This window comes from Coregonus lavaretus (genome assembly GCF_964263955.1).
Source record: "Coregonus lavaretus genome assembly, chromosome: 10".
Lineage (NCBI taxonomy): Eukaryota > Metazoa > Chordata > Actinopteri > Salmoniformes > Salmonidae > Coregonus > Coregonus lavaretus.
In genome coordinates this window covers 28,676-48,972 of record NC_139997.1, presented here as the reverse complement: position 1 = coordinate 48,972, position 20,297 = coordinate 28,676, and the positions used below count along the sequence as shown (strand labels likewise).

Below are 20,297 nucleotides of genomic sequence, written 5' to 3'. Positions count from 1 at the left end.
TGGGGTGAGTCTCATAGAAAAAGTTGAAGCAACAGAAATTAGAGCACAAGGATCTCACTATTGACAAAGCTGAAGTTCTTGCAGATGAGTTCGTGTTGACACATGAAAGTGCCTTCACAAACAAAGCACCCAGCCGTTTCTTCTTGTGGGAGCACTCCAGCCCATTAAGTCTCTGGTTGGGACTGGCGTATCTCCTAAACAAGATTTTGGATCAGATGTGTATGAACCCTTTGTTTCAGACAGGTTCGTGTCTCCGCAGAGTGGTGATGCTGTTAAGCAGCCGGTGAAGATACTGCGAGACGCTGGCGATGCCCAGTCCTTCATGTTGGAGGGTGTTTTGCCTTTCTGACATTTCAGCAACTGGTTACAGTGTGTTAGTTCAAGGCGTGGAGATGGGTTGCATGGAAGTTCCTTTGTACACTGCTCAAAAAAATAAAGGGAACACTAAAATAACACATCCTGGATCTGAATGAATGAAATAATCGTATTAAATACTTTTTTCTTTACATAGTTGAATGTGCTGACAACAAAATCACACAAAAATTATCAATGGAAATCAAATTTATCAACCCATGGAGGTCTGGATTTGGAGTCACCGTCAAAATTAAAGTGGAAAACCACACTACAGGCTGATCCACCTTTGATGTGATGTCCTTAAAACAAGTCAAAATGAGGCTCAGTAGTGTGTGTGGCCTCCACATGCCTGTATGACCTCCCTACAACGCCTGGGCATGCTCCTGATGAGGTGGCGGATGGTCTCCTGAGGGATCTCCTCCCAGACCTGGACTAAAGCATCCGCCAACTCCTGGACAGTCTGTGGTGCAACGTGGCGTTGGTGGATGGAGCGAGACATGATGTCCCGGATGTGCTCAATTGGATTCAGGTCTGGGGAACGGGCGGGCCAGTCCATAGCATCAATGCCTTCCTCTTGCAGTAACTGCTGACACACTCCAGCCACATGAGGTCTAGCATTGTCTTGCATTAGGAGGAACCCAGGGCCAACCTCACCAGCATATGGTCTCACAAGGGGTCTGAGGATCTCATCTCGGTACCTAATGGCAGTCAGGCTACCTCTGGCGAGCACATGGAGGGCTGTGCGGCCCCCCAAATAAATGCCACCCCACACCATGACTGATCCACCGCCAAACCGGTCATGCTGGAGGATGTTGCAGGCAGCAGAACATTCTCCACGGCGTCTACAGACTCTGTCACGTCTGTCACATGTGCTCAGTGTGAACCTGCTTTCATCTGTGAAGAGCACAGGGCGCCAGTGGTGAATTTGCCAATCTTGGTGTTCTCTGGCAAATGCCAAACGTCCTGCACGGTGTTGGGCTGTAAGCACAACCCCCACCTGTGGACGTCGGGCCCTCATACCACCCTCATGGAGTCTGTTTCTGACCGTTTGAGCAGACACATGCACATTTGTGGCCTGCTGGAGGTCATTTTGCAGGGCTCTGGCAGTACTCCTCCTACTCCTCCTTGCACAAAGATGGAGGTAGCAGTCCTGCTGCTGGGTTGTTGCCCTCCTACGGCCTCCTCCACGTCTCCTGATGTACTGGCCGGTCTCCTGGTAGCGCCTCCATGCTCTGGACACTACGCTGACAGACACAGCAAACCTTCTTGCCACAGCTCGCATTGATGTGCCATCCTGGATGAGCTGCACTACCTGAGCCACTTGTGTGGGTTGTAGACTCCGTCTCATGCTACCACTAGAGTGAAAGCACTGCCAGCATTCAAAAGTGACCAAAACATCAGCCAGGAAGCATAGGAATTGAGAAGTGGTCTGTGGTCACCATCTGCAAAACCAGTCCTTTATTGGGGGTGTCTTGCTAATTGCCTATAATTTCCGCCTGTTGTCTATTCCATTTGCACAACAGCATGTGACATTTATTGTCAATCAGTGTTGCTTCCTAAGTGGACAGTTTGATTTCACAGAAGTGTGATTGACTTGGAGTTACATTGTGTTGTTTAAGTGTTCCCTTAATTTTTTTGAGCAGTGTATAATGTGGAACAGAAGTCTGGTCTTATTTCTGGTTCCGTTGTCGTTGGAGTGAGGCCTAACCTACCGGTGAAGGAGGTTTCATTCATTTTGAGAAACGATTTGGCTGGAGGGAAGGTCATGCCAAATCCTGTCATTTGTAAGGAACCCGGAATAGGAGAACCTGATGGGTTATCAGTAAAGTACCCTACTTGTGCCATTACACGTGCTATGTCTAAGAAAGTCGCTGGGAGCAAGTCTAGTGTTGAGGAGGATGTCAGCAATCCCACCATGGTCGGTCTGTCTGAGACGTTTATGGATGATCCTGATTTCGCTGAGCCTCCTGAGTTGAAAACCCGCGGTGAGCGAGGGTTCCTACAGCTGAGACGATGGAAGCAGCTGATTGTGGAACACAGTAATGATGTTTCCCTCTCCTGTCTTTTTGCTGAGCTACATCCAGAAGAGGAGTTTGATGAAGTTTGTGTGGGTTACTTTGACAGATGGTGTTCTAATGAAGAAATGGTGTTGTCACACCACTTCTGGGCAAGATGATTGGCCCAGTGTATCTCAAATTGTCATTCCAGTTACGCTTCGACAAGAGATACTGAGGTTGGCTCATGATGGTAGTATGGCAGGCCATCTTGGGCTCAACAAGATGTATGACCATATCTTGTGTAACTTCTTCTGGCCTGGTCTGAAACAGGATGTTGTGTCTTACTGTAAATCCTGTCGCGTTTGCCAGCGGACCAAAACCAAACCAAGCTGTACCGGTTGCACCTTTGCAGCCTATTCCTGTTTTTGACAAACCTTTCAGCAGGGTTCTGGTGGACTGTGTTGGTCCTTTGCCTAAAGCAAAGAGTGGTAACCAGTTTATCTTAACCATTATGTGTGCTGCCATTCTTTTCCCTGAGGCCATTCCACTGAGGAAGATCACAGCTCCCAGTATTGTTAAGGCCCTAGTGAAATTATTTTTCAACATTTGGACTTCCGCAGGTAGTGCAGTCGGACCAAGGTTAGAATTTCATGTCAAAGGTCTTCCAGCAAGTGCTACAATAGTTGGGTGTAACCCACTGCCCCTCTAGTGCCTACCACCCAGAGTCCCAAGGTGCTCTGGAGAGATTTCATCAGATTTTGAAGTCTGTTTTGAGTTTGAGAAAGACTGGGATGAAGGGGTGGTTGTTCAGGAATCTCTTGGTTTTAGTCCGAATTAACTTGTGTTTGGACATCATGTCAGAGGTCCTTTGAGGTTGCTGAGAGAGAGGTTGTTGCAGGGTGACACCTTAAAAACAAAAACGAATCTGTTGGAGCAGGTTAGTGCTTTTCGATACAGATTGCATTGCACCTGTGAGTTTGCCAGTGAGAATCTGGAGAGGGCGCAAACGAAAATTAAAGTTTGGTACGATTGGAAGGCCTGGAACCGCACTTTCGATGTGGGTGACCAAGTCCTGGGTTTTGTTGCCCATTCTGGGTTCACGGTTGCAAGCTCGCTTTTCAGGCCCTTACCCCAAAACCGGTCATCTGGATTACCTCATCGCCCCTCCGGTGTGCAGGAGAAAATCCCGGCTGTGTCACGTCAACATGTTGAACCATACCTCACCCGCTACAATCGGGCGGCGAAACCAGTAGTGATGTTCTGCCTCTGGCCACTGCTGTCACCGTTGACTATAGTCTTCCTCAAGGGTACGAGGAAAGCCTAATACACCCTGTGCCGGTTGGACGGTTGAGTAACTCAGAGATTCTAGGAAACCTTGATGGCTTTTTGGCACACTTGTCTCCGGAGGAAAAAGGCGACATTGTTGCACTGCTTTATGAATATCAGGGTTTATTCTCAGATGTGCCAACCCAGACAAATGAACTAGAGCATGACATTTGATGTTGGTGACTCTGACCCAATCACACAAATTCCACTGAGGAAAATCATGGGAGGAAAGTTACTACGGACATTGCAGGAGTTTCCTCTTGTAATCAGACATGTCCATGGTAAGGACAACTTGGTTGCTGATTGTCTCAATGGTGGGCAGTCAATACATTTTGTGTTTTCCGTTTAGCCAGTGCTGCCCTGGCACACAATTTATTTGGACTGCACGTTTTTCTGTATTGGAGATGAGTTTGGATTTTGTTTGGGCTCGTTTGGTTTGGTTTTGTTTGGGCTCGTTTGGTTTGGTTTTGTTTGGGCTCGTTTGGTTTGGTTTTGTTTGGGCTCGTTTGGTTTGGTTTTGTTTGGGATGAAAGTTATAGAAACATACTTTATTTTACCCGTTTCTCAAACATCAGTTTTAGGCAAAATAAAATAACAAAAATATTGTAGAAAAAAATTTGTTTTATTTATTTAATGGTTGACAGCCAGTTTATATTGCAGAATGTTACGTATTTAAGTTGATTATGTTATGAAATGAAAGTTTCATTTTTCTCAGACACCTGGACCGAGTGGGCCAGAGCTCGGCCCACAATGGCCTGGACCCACACACCCTCATACTCCTCTTCAGCCCTCTGCTGCTCACCGCTGGGTCAGAAGAAGATTGTCAGGTTTCTGCCCAGGTGCAGGAGAGACTGCCTCCCAAGCCTTCCAAAACCAAAGCCATGGCATCCTCTGTGATCAATGGAGACGGCAGCAAGATGGCTGATGCAGAGTGGTACTGGGGAGACATTTCCAGAGAGGAGGTGTATGAGAAGATGAGAGACACTCCGGATGGTACTTTCTTGGTCCGAGACGCCTCAAGCAAGGTGCAAGGAGAATACACATTGACTCTCAGGAAAGGCGGCAAGTACGGCTTCTCTGAGCCGCTGACCTTTTCCTCTGTGGCGGAGCTCATCCTGCATTATCACCAGGAGTCGCTGGCCCAGTACAACCCCAAGCTGGACTCACGGCTACTGTATCCCGTCTCCAAATATCAGCAGGACCAGGTGGTGAAAGAAGACTGCACATTGATCTGGTACTGGTACTCCCTGCATATAGCTCCACATTGATCTGGTACTGGTACTTCCTGTATATAGCTCCACATTGATCTGGTAATGGTACTCCCTTTATATAGCTCCACATTGATCTGGTACTGGTACTCCCTGTATATAGCTCCACATTGATCTGGTACTGGTACTCCCTGTATATAGCTCCACATTGATCTGGTACTGGTACTTCCTGTATATAGCTCCACATTGATCTGGTACTAGTACTCCCTGCATATAGCTCCACATTGATCTGGTACTGGTACTTCCTGTATATAGCTCCACATTGATCTGGTACTGGTACTCCTTGTATATAGCTCCTCATTGATCTGGTACTGGTACTCCTTGTATATAGCTACACATTGATATGGTACCGGTACTTCCTGTATATAGCTCCACGTTGATCTGATAATGTTACTTCCGGTATATAGCTCCACATTGATCTGGTACTTCCTGTATATAGCTCTGCATTAATCTGGTACTTCCTGTATATAGCTCCTCATTGATCTGGTACTTCCTGTATATAGATCCACATTGATCTGGTACTCCCTGTATATAGCTCCACATTGATCTGGTACTGGTACTTCCTGTATATAGCTCCACATTGATCTGGTACTGGTAATCCTGTATATAGCTCCACATTGATCTGGTACCGGTACTTTCTGTATATAGCTCCACATTGATCTGGTACTGGTACTCCCTGTATATAGCTCCACATTGATCTGGTACTGGTACTCCCTGTATATAGCTCCACATTGATCTGGTACTGGTACTCCCTGTATTTAGCTCCACATTGATCTGGTACTGGTACTTCCTGTATATAGCTCCACGTTGATCTGGTACTTGTACTTCCTGTATGTAGCTCCACATTGACCTGGTACTGGTTCTTCCTGTTTATAGCTCCACATTGATCTGGTACTTCCTGTATATAGCTCCACATTGATCTGGTACTGGTACTTCCTGGTACTGGTACTTCCTGTATATAGCTCCACATTGTTCTGGTACTTCCTGTATACAGCTCCACATTGATCTGGTACTTCCTGTATATAGCTCCACATTGATCTGTTACTTCCTGTATATAGCTCCATTCTTGTGTATTTTATTTTATTCCTCCTGTGTTCATTTTTTATTTTTTAACTCTGCATTCACAAATAAAATACACCAGTAGTCCTATATGTTGATAGATAACTGACCATACACCAGTAGTCCTATATGTTAATAGATAACTGACCATACACCAGTAGTCCTATATGTTAATAGATAACTGACCATACACCAGTAGTCCTATATGTTGATAGATAACTGACCATACACCAGTAGTCCTATATGTTGATAGATAACTGACCATACACCAGTAGTCCTATATGTTGATAGATAACTGACCATACACCAGTAGTCCTATATGTTGATAGATAACTGACCATACACCAGTAGTCCTATATGTTGATAGATAACTGACCATACACCAGTAGTCCTATAGGTTGATAGATAACTGACCATACACCAGTAGTCCTATATGTTGATAGATAACTGACCCTGTTCCTTGTGTACACACATCATTCAACTCATTAAGGGATGATGATTAGTTGACAAATTAAATCAGGTGTGTTTGTCCAGGGTTACAAAATAAAGTGCACTGTTGGGGCTACTCGAGGAAAAACTTTGGGAAACACTGCACTAATAGACCTATATTTTAATAGATAACTGACTATTCACCATTACACCTATATGTTAATCCACAAATCTTTGTAAAATGTGTATCTAGTAGGGAAACGTTTGACATTCTTAGTTTTAGCGTCTTACATTTTAACTATCATAGCACTATGTAGCGGTCAAGTTTCAAAGTTTATTTGCCACGTGCACAGGATACAACAGCTGTAAAACAGTACAGTGAAATTCTTACCTTGAGAGCTCGTTCCCAAATAATGCAGTGATAATAATAATAAAATAATAATAACAATAATAATAATAATAATAATAATAATAATAATAGAAAATATAATAAAATAAAAAACACACAAGAAGTACGATTATATTGAAGAAATGAGAATAGTTGGATATACAGGTCAGTGTCAGTACCTTGTTCAATGTGATGAAGGATTTTGAGGCTGATTCCCTGACCTGTCAATGTTTTTAATTTGCTGTTTTTGATATTGTTATACTCTTGTGAATTCATGAATGGTTTTTACTAGATTACTTGTAGTTTTTCATGTTGTCTGTCTGTAATTTTTTGTAATGACTTGGTGCTGCCTATCTTGGCCAGGACGCTCTTGAAAAATAGATTTTAAATCTCAATGAGCCCTTCCTGGTTAAATAAAGGTTAAATAAAATAAAATAAATAAACTGGAGTGGTTGGATATACAGGTCAGTACCTTATTCAATGTGCAGGGGTACTGGAGTGGTTGGATATACAGGTCAGTGTCAGTACCTTATTCAATGGCAGGGGTACTGGAGTGGTTGGATATACAGGTCAGTGTCAGTACCTTATTCAATGGCAGGGGTACTGGAGTGGTTGGATATACAGGTCAGTGTCAGTACCTTATTCAATGTTCAGGGGTACTGGAGTGGTTGGATATACAGGTCAGTGTCAGTACCTTATTCAATGGCAGGGGTACTGGAGTGGTTGGATATACAGGTCAGTGTCAGTACCTTATTCAATGTGCAGGGGTACTGGAGTGGTTGAATATACAGGTCAGTGTCAGTACCTTATTCAATGTGCAGGGGTACTGGAGTGGTTGGATATACAGGTCAGTGTCAGTACCTTGTTCAATGTGCAGGGGTACTGGAGTGGTTGTATATACAGGTCAGTGTCAGTACCTTATTCAACGTGCAGGGGTACTGGAGTGGTTGGATATACAGGTCAGTGTCAGAACCTTATTCAATGGCAGGGGTACTGGAGTGGTTGTATATACAGGTCAGTACCTTATTCAATGTGCAGGGGTACTGGAGTGGTTGTATATACAGGTCAGTGTCAGTACCTTATTCAATGTGCAGGGGTACTGGAGTGGTTGGATATACAGGTCAGTGTCAGTACCTTATTAAATTGTAGGGGTACTGGAGTGGTTGAATATACAGGTCAGTGTCAGTACCTTGTTCAACGTTCAGGGGTACTGGAGTGGTTGTACAATGCCAGGCCCAGCCAATCAGAATGAGTTTTTCCCCACAAAAGGGCTTTATTACTGACAGAAATACTCCTCCGCACCCCACTCCCCCCTCTGACGATCCCGCAGGTGAAGAAGACGGATGTGGAGGTTCTGGTCTTGCGTGGTTACATGTGGTCTGCGGTTGTGAGGCCGGTTGGACGTACAGCCAAAATCTCTTTTTTTTCTTTTTTTTTACCTTTATTTAACTAGGCAAGTCAGTTAAGAACAAATTCTTATTTACAATGACGGCCTACACCGGCCAAACCCGGACGACGCTGGGCCAATTGTGCGCTGCCCTATGGGACTCCCAATCATGGCCGGTTGTGATACAGCCTGGAATCGAACCAGGGGGTCTGTAGTGACGCCTCAAGCACTGAGATGCAGTTGGAGGCGGTTTATGGTAGAGAAATTAACATAAAATTCTCTGGCAATTGCACACTCCTTCAAAACCTGACACATCTGTGGCATTGTGTTGTGTGACAAAACGGCACCTTTTAGAGTGGCCTTTTATTGTCCTCAGCACAAGGTGCACCTGTGTAATGATCATGCTGTTTAATCAGCTTCTTGATATGTCACACCTGTCATGTGATGGATTATCTTGACAAAGGATAAAATCCTCACTAATAGGGATGCAACCAAATTTGTGCACAAAATTTGAGAGAAATAACCTTTTTGTGCATTCAGTATGGAACATTTCTGGGATCTTTTAATTCAGCTTGTGAAACATGGGACCAGCACTTTACATTTTGCATATATAATTTTGTTCAGTGTATATATACGTACTCCGGACTCTTACAATGCTCATTCTAATATTTATTTCTTAATTCCATTCTTTTACTTTTAGATTTGTGTGTATTGTTGTGTATCGTTAGATACCACTGCACTGTTGGAGCTAGGAACACAAGCATTTCACTACACCCACAATAACATCTGTTAAATATGTGTATGTGACAAATAAAATGTGATTTAATTTGATTCGAAATGTCCCTTTAAGAATATGTTTATAGTATGCCAAACAAATAATAAACTAATTATCATGGTTAGACCAATCTCGTCCATGATTGGACATGCATTCTTCCGTAATAAATTACTGACAGCTCTTTCCACCAATAATGTCTTCGGGTACACGCCCACTGAGGGGGCAGAACTGGGATGGATTTGTTCTACTGTACACAGACAGACAGGCAGACAGACAGACAGACAGACATACAGACAGACAGACAGACAGACAGACAGGCAGGCAGACAGACAGACAGACAGACATACAGACAGACAGACAGACATACAGACAGACAGACAGACCAAAGACAATACAGTATAAAGATAGGCTAAAACGGTTTCTCCAATAGAAATACCGGATGAGCTAAACGCATGCGTAGAACCACATAATCGGGTCTAACGGTCGTCTCGTGCCGAACTGCGCATGTGCAGTCCGTCAAATAAAAGGCAGTCCGTACATATAAAGATGCTTTCGACAAAAAATGAAAACGTGACAGTTTGTCACTTTCACGAGGTTTGGTTAATAACATGTTCAACTACTTAATAGATTGTCTCGAATCTAGGTTGTGCTTTTTAGATTTCAAGAAAATTAACAACTACTGGAAAAGTTTTCAATTCTCTCAGTGGTTTCTCAAAGCCCAAACCCCGGCCTGGTCTGTTTGGTCTGTTCGTCAAGCGTTCCCGGAAGTCTCGCCGTGTTGCGCCTCTGGGTTACGGGTTTAGAAACGGTGTGGACAGACGGTAGCTAGCCTACAGTAGATGGACGAATTTAGCTACAATGGGGTGAGTGACAAATGTAGCTATCATTTTCATTAACGGCGTCATTTAATTTCGATAACTTTTGGCCTCATCACATTGTTAGATCTTGGAAATCAAACACACCTGTCGTCTATAACGTTAGCCAACCGTTTCGCAGATAGGATAGCTGTTATTAGCTAGCATTACCTAGCTAATACATTAGCTAGCTAGCTAGCTAGCTAAATGAATCATCTTGAAATACAAAAGTATATTCAGTCTAAAATGAACACATTATGTTGTCATGTGATGTTGCACAGTCTAAGCTGATCCAATAGGTAGCTAGCTATCCAGCTAGTTAACGTCGTGATATCAACTTTTTGACATTGAACATAATGAAGTATTGTAACTAACGTTGGCTAGCTAGCTAGGTAGTTATTTCTTAGTGACATGTTTTAGTCTTCTGCCCGCCTAAACAGACAATCCAACTATTTTCACGGCTAGTTAGCTAGCTAGCTACACCGGATGCATGAGTTGAATTCTGCCTAAGGTTGCATTTTGTAAATCAAACAGATGTGTGTTCTCTACAAAACGAATAAATGTCATCCGTATTCTTCAATGGAACGTCTTGGTACCATAAGGAGCCAAATATGAGCCTTTCCCTGACAGTTCTCTCATCATTCTGGTTCTGCATCATTCAGGCCCGTCTGCATCTCTGTGGAAAGATCTGGCCTTTATTGCTGTCAGTGACTTTGCTTTTGGATGGTAGATTGATTGAAGAAATGACTTATGCACATTGTACTGCCTATTCTGGCATGTAGTCAGGCTAATTCAGGGTCATATTCACAAGGCACCAAATGGAGCAAAAGACTAACAGAAAGGGACTGCACTTAACCAATAAGAAACATAAATGTTAGTTTTTCTGTTTCTAAACGTTTCACTACAGTGTGCACTAATGAATAGAATCCAGGTTATTATGAGTATGGCCTGGTCTACATATCTCCTCAGCTCCAGTAGGATAGAGCTCTATTTAGAGATCATGATCCACGGTGACTTCTTAAAGGAACAGTTGCCTTGGTTATCAAAAGGACAGTAAAGGTAAAAAGACAGTGGCTTTATGCTAAAGTCTACATTGGTGTAGGTTCGATTCTAGCTCTGGTCCAGGACATTTACTTGTGGGTTTCTGATGCTGAGCATTCTTCAAGGCCCTGGACCAGAGCTACTTCCATCATGCCTTATCTATGATGTTACCCTGGACCAGAGCTACTTCCATCATGTCTAATGTATGATGTTACCCTGGACCAGAGCTACTTCCATCATGTCTAATGTATGATGTTTACAGTATTATGTCTTCTAGTGTGCCTGCTAGGTGTTGCTGACCTCCTCTCTCCAGCAGCGCCATGCGAGGGTATCACTCCAAGCTGGACTCCTCTGCTGGTGGTACGGGCGGCTCCATGCCCCTGAGCCTGGCTGTGGAAACAGAGAAAGCCCAGGCCCTGCTCCAGACCTTCTCCTCTGCCTCCCTGCTGGCCAGCACTGCCCTGGGGGCCTTCTGTGTGCTGGCTGATCATGTCCTGCAGCTGACCCTTCTCCAACAGCACCCGTGGCTGCGGGCAGCGCTGGACAACACCGTCCATGGTCTGATAGGCCTCTGGTCCTGGGCGATTGTCATTGGCCTCAGGAAGAAGAGTGACTTCTATGAAGTTATCCTAGCAGGGATACTGGCCTCTGTTATCGACCTGGATCACTTCTATATGGCGGGCTCTCTGTCGCTCAAAGTAAGGAACATTTATGGAACATTCTCCCTTTGGTTTTCAGTGTCATTTATAGATTAGTGTACAGTTTCCCAGACAACAGATTAGGCCTAGCCCTGGACAGAAAATATGAAGATATCCACTGAGATAACTTCAGTCCAGGACAAGGCCTTATCTGTGTCTGGGAAACTGGCCCATAGTGTTTATGAAGGAATATAGAAACAATAACCTCCTATCTCTTCTGATATGTGATCTGACTGTTTCCTCCTGCAGGCAGCCACCAGCCTGCCCCACCGCCCCCCCCTCCACTGCTCCTCTGTAGTCCCTGTCCTCTGCCTCTCTCTGAGGCTGGTGCTGTGGCTGGGCAGGCTAAAGGACTCATGGTGCTCTCTACCCTGGCTGCTCTTTATCTCCCTGGCCTCACACCACATCAGAGACGGGGTCCGCCGTGGCCTGTGGGTGTGTCCGTTCGGCAACACGGCCCCCATCTCCTATTGGCTGTATGTGAGCATCACAGCCACCCTGCCACACCTGTGCTCTGTGCTCATGTACCTGACAGGAACTAGAGACATGATGTCCACCAAGCACGGCATCGCCATCGACATCTGATGGACGGGAAGGGCATCGCCATCTGATGGACGGGAAGGGCATCGCCATCTGATGGACGGGAAGGGCCAACAATATGACTGCGTCCCAAATGGCACCCTATTCCCTATATAGTGCACTACTTTAGACCAGAGAATGGCACCCTATTCCCTATATAGTGCACTACTTTAGACCAGAGAATGGCACCCTATTCCCTATATAGTGCACTACTTTAGACCAGAGAATGGCACCCTATTCCCTATATAGTGCACTACTTTAGACCAGTATATTCTGTTTTATTGTAAGATGATGTCAATCAGCACCACTTCACCAGGTGAAATTCCTGGTACTTGGCGAATAAAGGTGATTCTGATTCCGGACCGGCTCTGGTCAAAACTAGTGCACTACATTTACATTTTAGTCATTTAGCAGACGCTCTTATCCAAAGCAACTTACAGTTTTAGTGAGTGCATACATTATTTTATTATTTTTCATACTGGCCCCCCGTGGGAATCGAACCCACAACCCTGGCGTTGCAAACGGCATGCTACCAACTGAGCTACATCCCTATATAGGGAATAGGGTGCCATGTGGGATGCGGACAATCCCACAATGCCTCAGCCTTCTATCTTCTAACCACTCATCTATCTTCTTCACACCACAGTGATCACGTCTTCCTCCACCACCTCCCTCCCTCCCTCCCTCCGTCCCGTCCCGTCCTCCCTCCCTCCCCTCTCTCCCTCCCTCCCGTCCTCCCTCCCTCCCGTCCTCCCTCCCTCCGTCCCGTCCTCCCTCCCTCCCTCCCTCCCTCCCTCCCTCCATCCACTGTCAGGCTGGGAGGCTGTGTCCTGTGTGACTATCAGTACAGTACAGGAGTGTGTGGAAGTGCTTGATGTCGAGCTGTGAGGTATTTTACTGATGGATCGACAAAGGGAAAGGCTACATGTTGTATTTCTGACTGTATGTTGTTTTACCCCATATGTAACTCTGTTGTTTTTATCACACTGCTTTGCTTTATCTTGGCCAGGTCGCAGTTGTAAATGAGAACTTGTTCTCAACTGGCCTACCTGGTTAAATTTAAAAAAAACATTTGATTCTCTACTCTTCTCCTGAAGTGTGCACTTGGATGGAATGGACTGGAAAGTCTTAGGGAACAGAGCAGTACATTATGTATGAAGCTGAAGGGGACAGAGCAGTACATTATGTGTGAAGGTGAAGGGAACAGAGCAGTACATTATGTATGAAGCTGAAGGGGACAGAGCAGTACATTATGTATGAAGCTGAAGGGGACAGAGCAGTACATTATGTGTGAAGGTGAAGGGAACAGAGCAGTACATTATGTATGAAGCTGAAGGGGACAGAGCAGTACATTATGTATGAAGCTGAAGGGGACAGAGCAGTACATTATGTGTGAAGGTGAAGGGAACAGAGCAGTACATTATGTATGAAGCTGAAGGGGACAGAGCAGTACATTATGTATGAAGCTGAAGGGGACAGAGCAGTACATTATGTATGAAGCTGAAGGGAACAGAGCAGTACATTATGTATGAAGCTGAAGGGGACAGAGCAGTACATTATGTGTGAAGGTGAAAATCTTAGGGAACAGGGCAGTACATTCTTCCATGTGTTTCTGATTGGTGGAGCCTCCTGTTGCTGTCTGATATTAAGTGATGATGTAGAACACATTAGGTCATGATGTCACATTTTAACCTTGCTAGGGCTTCTCTGTTGTTAAGATCTGTTTTGTTTCTATATAAGATGACATTTGGAGCAACACTATTTAAACATTCCTTTTATGATGTTCATCCTTTCTGATCATAATGTTTGAGTTCTATTAGTCTCTTCTCATAATCTTGTTCTCCTGATGAGGGTGAACAGCTGTGGGTGTATTCACTAGGTACTAAATGGAAGAAAACAGATTGAAACAGGCCGGGATTAACCTGAACTTGTCTAAAAAGAAATACTTGTTTTTGTTGCAAAACTTGTTCCTTTGCAAAACGTTTCGCTAAATTGTGCACTATCGAATGGCTGTGTGCTGCAGTTTAACGCCCTGGCCTGCAGAGGGCATCAATGAGTCAACTCATTATACACTAACATGTCAAATCAAATGTTATGTCCATTGTCATTCTGCAACAGAATTATTGATGCTGTCTTTTTTTACAGTGTAGTGAATGTGATATGTTGCATCATGCACATTTTATTTATTTCAGCATTTTGATTTGTTTGAATATTATTTATTGAATTAGAATTTTAAATGTTAAGTACACTACATGACCAAAAGTATGTGGACAGCTGCTCGTCCAACATCTCATTCCAAAATCATGGGTATTAATATGGAGTTGATCCCCCCTTTGCTGCTATAACAGCCTCCACTCTTCTGGGAAGGCTTTCCACTAGATGTTGGAACATTGCTGCGGGGACTTACTTCCATTCAGCCACAAGAGCATTAGTGAGGTCGGGCCCTGATGTTGGGTGATTAGGCCTGGCTCGCAGTCGGCGTTCCAATTCATCCCAAAGGTGTTCGATAGGGTTGAGGTCAGGGCTCTGTGCAGGCCAGTCAAGTTCTTCCACACTGATCTCGACAAACCGTTCCTGTATGGACCTCGCTTTGTACACTGGGACATTGTCATGCTGAAACAGGAAAGGGCCTTCCCCAAACTGTTGCCGCAAAGTTGGAAGAATCGTCTAGAATGTCATTGTATGCTGTAGCATTAAGATTTCCCTTCACTGGAACTAAGGGCCCTAGCCCAGAACATGAAAAACAGCCCCAGACCATTATTCCTCCTCCATCAAATTTTACAGTTGGCACTATGCATTCGGGCAGGTAGCGTTCTCCTGGCATCCGCCAAACCCAGATTCGTCCGTCGGACTGCCAGATGGTGAAGCGTGATTCATCACTCCAGAGAATGCATTTCCACTGCTCCAGAGTCCAATGGAAGCGACCTTTACACCACTCCAGCCGACGCTTGGCGTTGCACATGGTGATCTTAGGCATGTGTGCGGCTGCTCGGTCATGTAAACCCATTTCATGAAGCTCCCGACGAACAGTTCTTGTGCTGACGTTGCTTCCAGAGGCAGTTTGGAACTCGGTAGTGAGTGTTGCAACCGAGGACGGACGATTTCTACTCTACAGCACTCGGCGGTCCCGTTCTGTGAGCTTGTGTGGCCTACCACTTCGTGGTTGAGCCGTTGTTGCTCCTAGACGTTTCCACTTCACAATAACAGCACTTACAGTTGACCGGGGGCAACTCTAGCAGGGCAGAAATTTGACAAACTGACTTGTTGGAAAGGTAAAATCCTATGACACTGCCACGTTGAAAGTCACTGAGCTCTTCAGTAAGGCCATTCTACTGCAATGTTTGTCCATGGAGATTGCATGGCTGTCTGCTCAAGTTTTATACACCTGTCAAGAACGGGTGTGGCTGAAATAGCCAAATCCACTAATTTGAAGGGGTGTCCACATACTTTTGTGTGTACAGTGTATATCTTATTTTCATATTGGTACCTTGTGTTGTAAAGAGTCTGGGTGGATTCAAAGTTGTTCTTTTTCCAAAATAAATCTGTGCCCTGGACCACTCGGTCTGCTAGGTGATGTGTCTGTGTGGACTTTGGAGCTGTGAATGGGTGTGAGTGGGTGTTGCTCTAGATACATGTTAATAGGAATCAGTCTGCCTCTCATAACAACACGACCGATCAGTTCTCATTACAACAGAACACGACCGATCAGTTCTCATTACAACAGAACACGACCGATCAGTTCTCATTACAACAGAACACGACCGATCAATATGAATGTGTCTCATTATTATATTTTCATCAGAAAAGGCAGGAATTGTGTCTACCAGTGACAAAGTTGATTTAAAACTTGAATAGGTATAATTTGTACAAATAGACATTTTGAACCTTTATGTTGAAAACTGCTCCTGTGTGTCAGTCTGATTCTTCTGAGATGGCCCTCCATTGACCAGGGTTTGGTAGTAACAGAATCAGATAACTACCACTGCCACAAACAGACTCTTCTGAGATGGCCCTCTCTATTTAGCCTTAAGGAGGGTCAGTGACTTCAGTTAAGTGCCCTGCTGACAGGAAACAGGAAATGCTGCCCCGGTCGAACAGGAAGGACAGTGTCCTCTGTTCAGGACAGGACTGGTGCCAAGACAGCCAGGGGCAGAGTGGAACAACCTCACACAGAGAGAAGGGTTATGGGACTCTGTTAGGGAGAGGAGGGTTGTCTTATTAAGGGTGTTATTGTATGTTTGTTATGGGGCTTTGACAGGACAGTCAGTGTCGGGGGCCAAGTGGAAAAACCCCAACACAGCTCTGTTGAAGAGAGCAGGGTCGTCTTGTTATGGGGTTGCTAGAAGAACATCATTCATTTGTCTCAACGACAACCCATTGTAACCAGTTGAAGTTCTTGGGTTGAGAAATGTCCTTTTGTCCTTTAGGGGTCACGAGGGTTGGGTAAGGCTGATAACAGGATGGGGGTTGGGTAAGGCTGATAACAGGATGGGGGTTGGGTAAGGCTGATAACAGGATGGGGGTTGGGTAAGGCTGATAACAGGATGGGGGCTGGGTAAGGCTGATAACAGGATGGGGGTTGGGTAAGGCTGATAACAGGATGGGGGCTGGGTAAGGCTGATAACAGGATGGGGGTTGGGTAAGGCTGATAACAGGATGGGGGTTGGGTAAGGCTGATAACCTTCTGCTGCAGCCTGTCAACTATGCCTCTGCCTATCCCTGTTCTCTCCTCTCCGCACAGGCTACACAAACGCCTCACACCGCGTGGCTGCTGCCTCTCTAACCTGGTGGTCCCTGCACGCACCACACACCTGGAGTTCCAGGTCTCAGGCAGCCTCTGGAACTGCCGTTCTGCTGCCAACAAGGCTGACTTCATCCCAGCCTATGCTACCCTCCAGTCCCTCGACTTCCTGGCGCTGACGGAAACATGGATTACCACTGAAAACACTGCTACTCCTACTGCGCTCTCCTCGTCTGACCATGTGTTCTCGCATACCCCGAGAGCATCTGGTCAGAGGGGTGGTGGCACAGGAATCCTCATCTCTCCCAAGTGGTCATTCTCAATTTTTCCCCTAACCCATCTGTCTATCTCCTCATTTGAATTCCACGCTGTCACAGTCACTAGCCCATTTAAGCTTAATATCCTTGTCATCTATCGCCCTCCAGGTTCCCTTGGAGAGTTCATCAATGAGCTTGACGCCTTGATAAGTTCCTTTCCTGAGGATGGCTCACCCTTCACAGTTTTGGGGGATTTCAACCTCCCCACGTCTACATTTGACTCATTTCTCTCTGCCTCCTTCTTTCCACTCCTCTCCTCTTTTGACCTCACCCTCTCACCATCCCCCCCCACTCACAAGGCAGGCAATACGCTTGACTTCATCTTTACTAGATGTTGCTCTTCTACTAATCTCACTGCAACTCCCCTCCATGTCTCCGACCACTACTTTGTATCCTTTTCTCTCTCGCTCTCCTCCAACACTACTCACTCTGCCCCTACACAGATGGTAACGCGCCGCCGCAACCTTCGCTCTCTCTCTCCCACTACTCTCTCCTCTTCCATCCTATCATCTCTTCCCTCTGCTCAATCCTTCTCCCTCCAATCTCCTGATTCTGCCTCCTCAACCCTCCTCTCCTCCCTTTCTGCATCCTTTGACTCCCTGTGTCCCCTATCCTCCCGGCCGGCTCGGTCCTCCCCTCCAGCTCCGTGGCTTGATGACTCATTGCGAGCTCACAGAACAGAGCTCCGGGCAGCTGAGCGGAAATGGAAGAAAACTAAACTCCCTGCCGACCTGGCATCTTTTCACTCCCTCCTCTCTACATTTTCTTCATCTGTTTCTGCTGCTAAGGCCACTTTCTACCACTCTAAATTCCAAGCATCTGCCTCTAACCCTAGGAAGCTCTTTGCCACATTCTCCTCACTGCTGAATCCTCCCCCCCCCCCCCCCTCCTCCCTCTCTGTGGATGACTTTGTCAACCACTTTGAAAAGAAGGTTGACGACATCCGATCCTCGTTTGTTAAGTCTAATGACACTGCTGGTCCTGCTCACACTGCCCTACCCTATGCTTTGACTTCTTTCTCCCCTCTCTCTCCAGATAAAATCTTGCGACTAGTGACTGCAGGCCGCCCAACAACCTGCCCGCTTGACCCCATCCCCTCCTCTCTTCTCCAGACCATCTCCGGTGACCTTCTCCCCTACCTCACTTCGCTGATCAACTCATCCTTGACGCCAGGACAGCGGAGTCACTCACCACCTTCCGGAGACATTTGAAACCCCACCTCTTTAAGGAACACCTGGGATAGGATAAAGTAATCCTTCTACCCCCCCCACCCCCAAAAAAAAGTGTAAAGTGGTTATCCCACTGGCTATAGGGTGAATGCACCAATTTGTAGTCGCTCTGGATAAGAGCGTCTGCTAAATGACGTAAATGTGCCCTTGAGCAAGGCACTTAACCCTAATTGCTCCTGTAAGTCGCTCTGGATAAGAGCGTCTGCTAAATGACTAAAATGTAAATGTAATAACAGGATGGGGGTTGGGTAAGGCTGATAACAGGATGGGGGTTGGGTAAGGCTGATAACAGGATGGGGGTTGGGTAAGGCTGATAACAGGATGGGGGTTGGGTAAGGCTGATAACAGGATGGGGGTTGGGTAAGGCTGATAACAGGATGGGGGTTGGGTAAGGCTGATAACAGGATGGGGGCTGGGTAAGGCTGATAACAGGATGGGGGTTGGGTAAGGCTGATAACAGGATGGGGGTTGGGTAAGGCTGATAACAGGATGGGGGTTGGGTAAGGCTGATAACAGGATGGGGGTTGGGTAAGGCTGATAACAGGATGGGGGTTGGGTAAGGCTGACAACAGGATGGGGGTTGGGTAAGGCTGATAACAGGATGGGGGATGGGTAAGGCTGACAACAGGATGGAAATGAGAACTCATAAGGACCACTTAGAGCAAGTCAATTGTTCAAATCTATACCAAATATGCTTCATTGATGTTATCTATGGTAATGTGGTTATAAATGGGGGCATAAGCAGGAAATCAAGGACTCCTCCAACCGGGGTTTCTGGAAAACCTGGGAATTTTGGGAAAGTTCCCATAATCTTCCAACCCTCTAGTAGTAACCTATAGAAGAGTAAATGCGTTAGAGCGTGTGATAAAATAATCAACTTTATTTCACAGAAGTACAAACATAAAGTAAGAAAAACAGCTTATCGTATTGTTGTGCACCAAAGCAGAGAAATACACTATGTACATCTGTAATGGACGTCTTAATGTTAATATCTTTATCCTTGCTCTGGTCCAGGGCGACGTTGAGCGCATAACCAAACCACACCCTGGACCAGAGATATCTTTCTCCATATAAAACCAACAGCGCTAGCCCCTCCCTCCCACACTGCTCAGCAGTGCTTGACATGGACCGAAATAGGTGCCGGGACTCATTTTGGGTGCCGGTACTGTTTATATTTAGGTGCAGGAGCTCAAGCAGTAGAACATTTGATGTGCTGGTACTCCTGCCCAAGTCAAGCTCTGCTGGTCAGCCAACAGCTATGCACATCAAGAAAGAAAGAAAATATGATACACTGATAAATTGTCAACAGAAAAGATACATACATAGCCTGGTCCAAGACATGTATATATATATATATATATATATATATATATATATATATATATATATATATATATATAGCCTGGTCCAAGACATATATATAGCCTGGTCCAAGACATATATATATATATATATATGCAGTACCAGTCAACAGTTTGGACACCTACTCATTCCAGGGTTTTTCATTATTTTTACTATTTTCTACATTGTAGAATAATAATAACCAACAAAGTGTTAAACAAATCAAATTATATTTGAGATTCTTCAAATAGCCACCCTTTGCCTTGATGACAGCTTTACACACGCTTGGCATTCTCTCAACCAGCTTCATGAGGTAGTCACCTGGAATGCATTTTAATTAACAGGTGTACCTTGTCTGTTATATCTGGTGTAATTCTCGTGTCTTATCCGGTGTCCTGTGTGAATTTAAGTATGCTCCCTCTAATTCTCTCTCACTCCCTCCCCTCCCGGAGGACCTGAGCCCTAGGACCATGCCTCAGGACTACCTGGCCTGATGACTCCTGGCTGTCCCCAG

At 45.4% G+C, this 20,297-nt stretch overlaps 1 protein-coding gene across 1 annotated transcript; it reads left to right on the top strand.

Moving 5' to 3' along the window:
* Positions 1–9,717: 9,717 nt before the first annotated feature.
* LOC311135880 (transmembrane protein 267-like) lies at positions 9,718–15,724 on the top strand. Its single transcript, XM_084169903.1, has 3 exons — positions 9,718–9,846; positions 11,156–11,576; positions 11,826–15,724. The coding sequence occupies exons 2-3, from the start codon at positions 11,199–11,201 to the stop codon at positions 12,159–12,161; spliced, it is 714 nt and encodes a 237-aa protein (XP_084026029.1). The 5' UTR covers positions 9,718–9,846; positions 11,156–11,198; the 3' UTR covers positions 12,162–15,724.
* Positions 15,725–20,297: the final 4,573 nt, after the last annotated feature.

Excerpts from the sequence above, each read along its gene's own strand:
- LOC311135880 (XM_084169903.1), top strand. The coding sequence starts at position 11,199 with ATGCGAGGGTATCACTCCAAGCTGGACTCCTCTGCTGGTGGTACGGGC. Across the intron at positions 11,577-11,825 it reads CGGGCTCTCTGTCGCTCAAA|GCAGCCACCAGCCTGCCCCA; the intron begins GTAAGGAACATT and ends TTCCTCCTGCAG.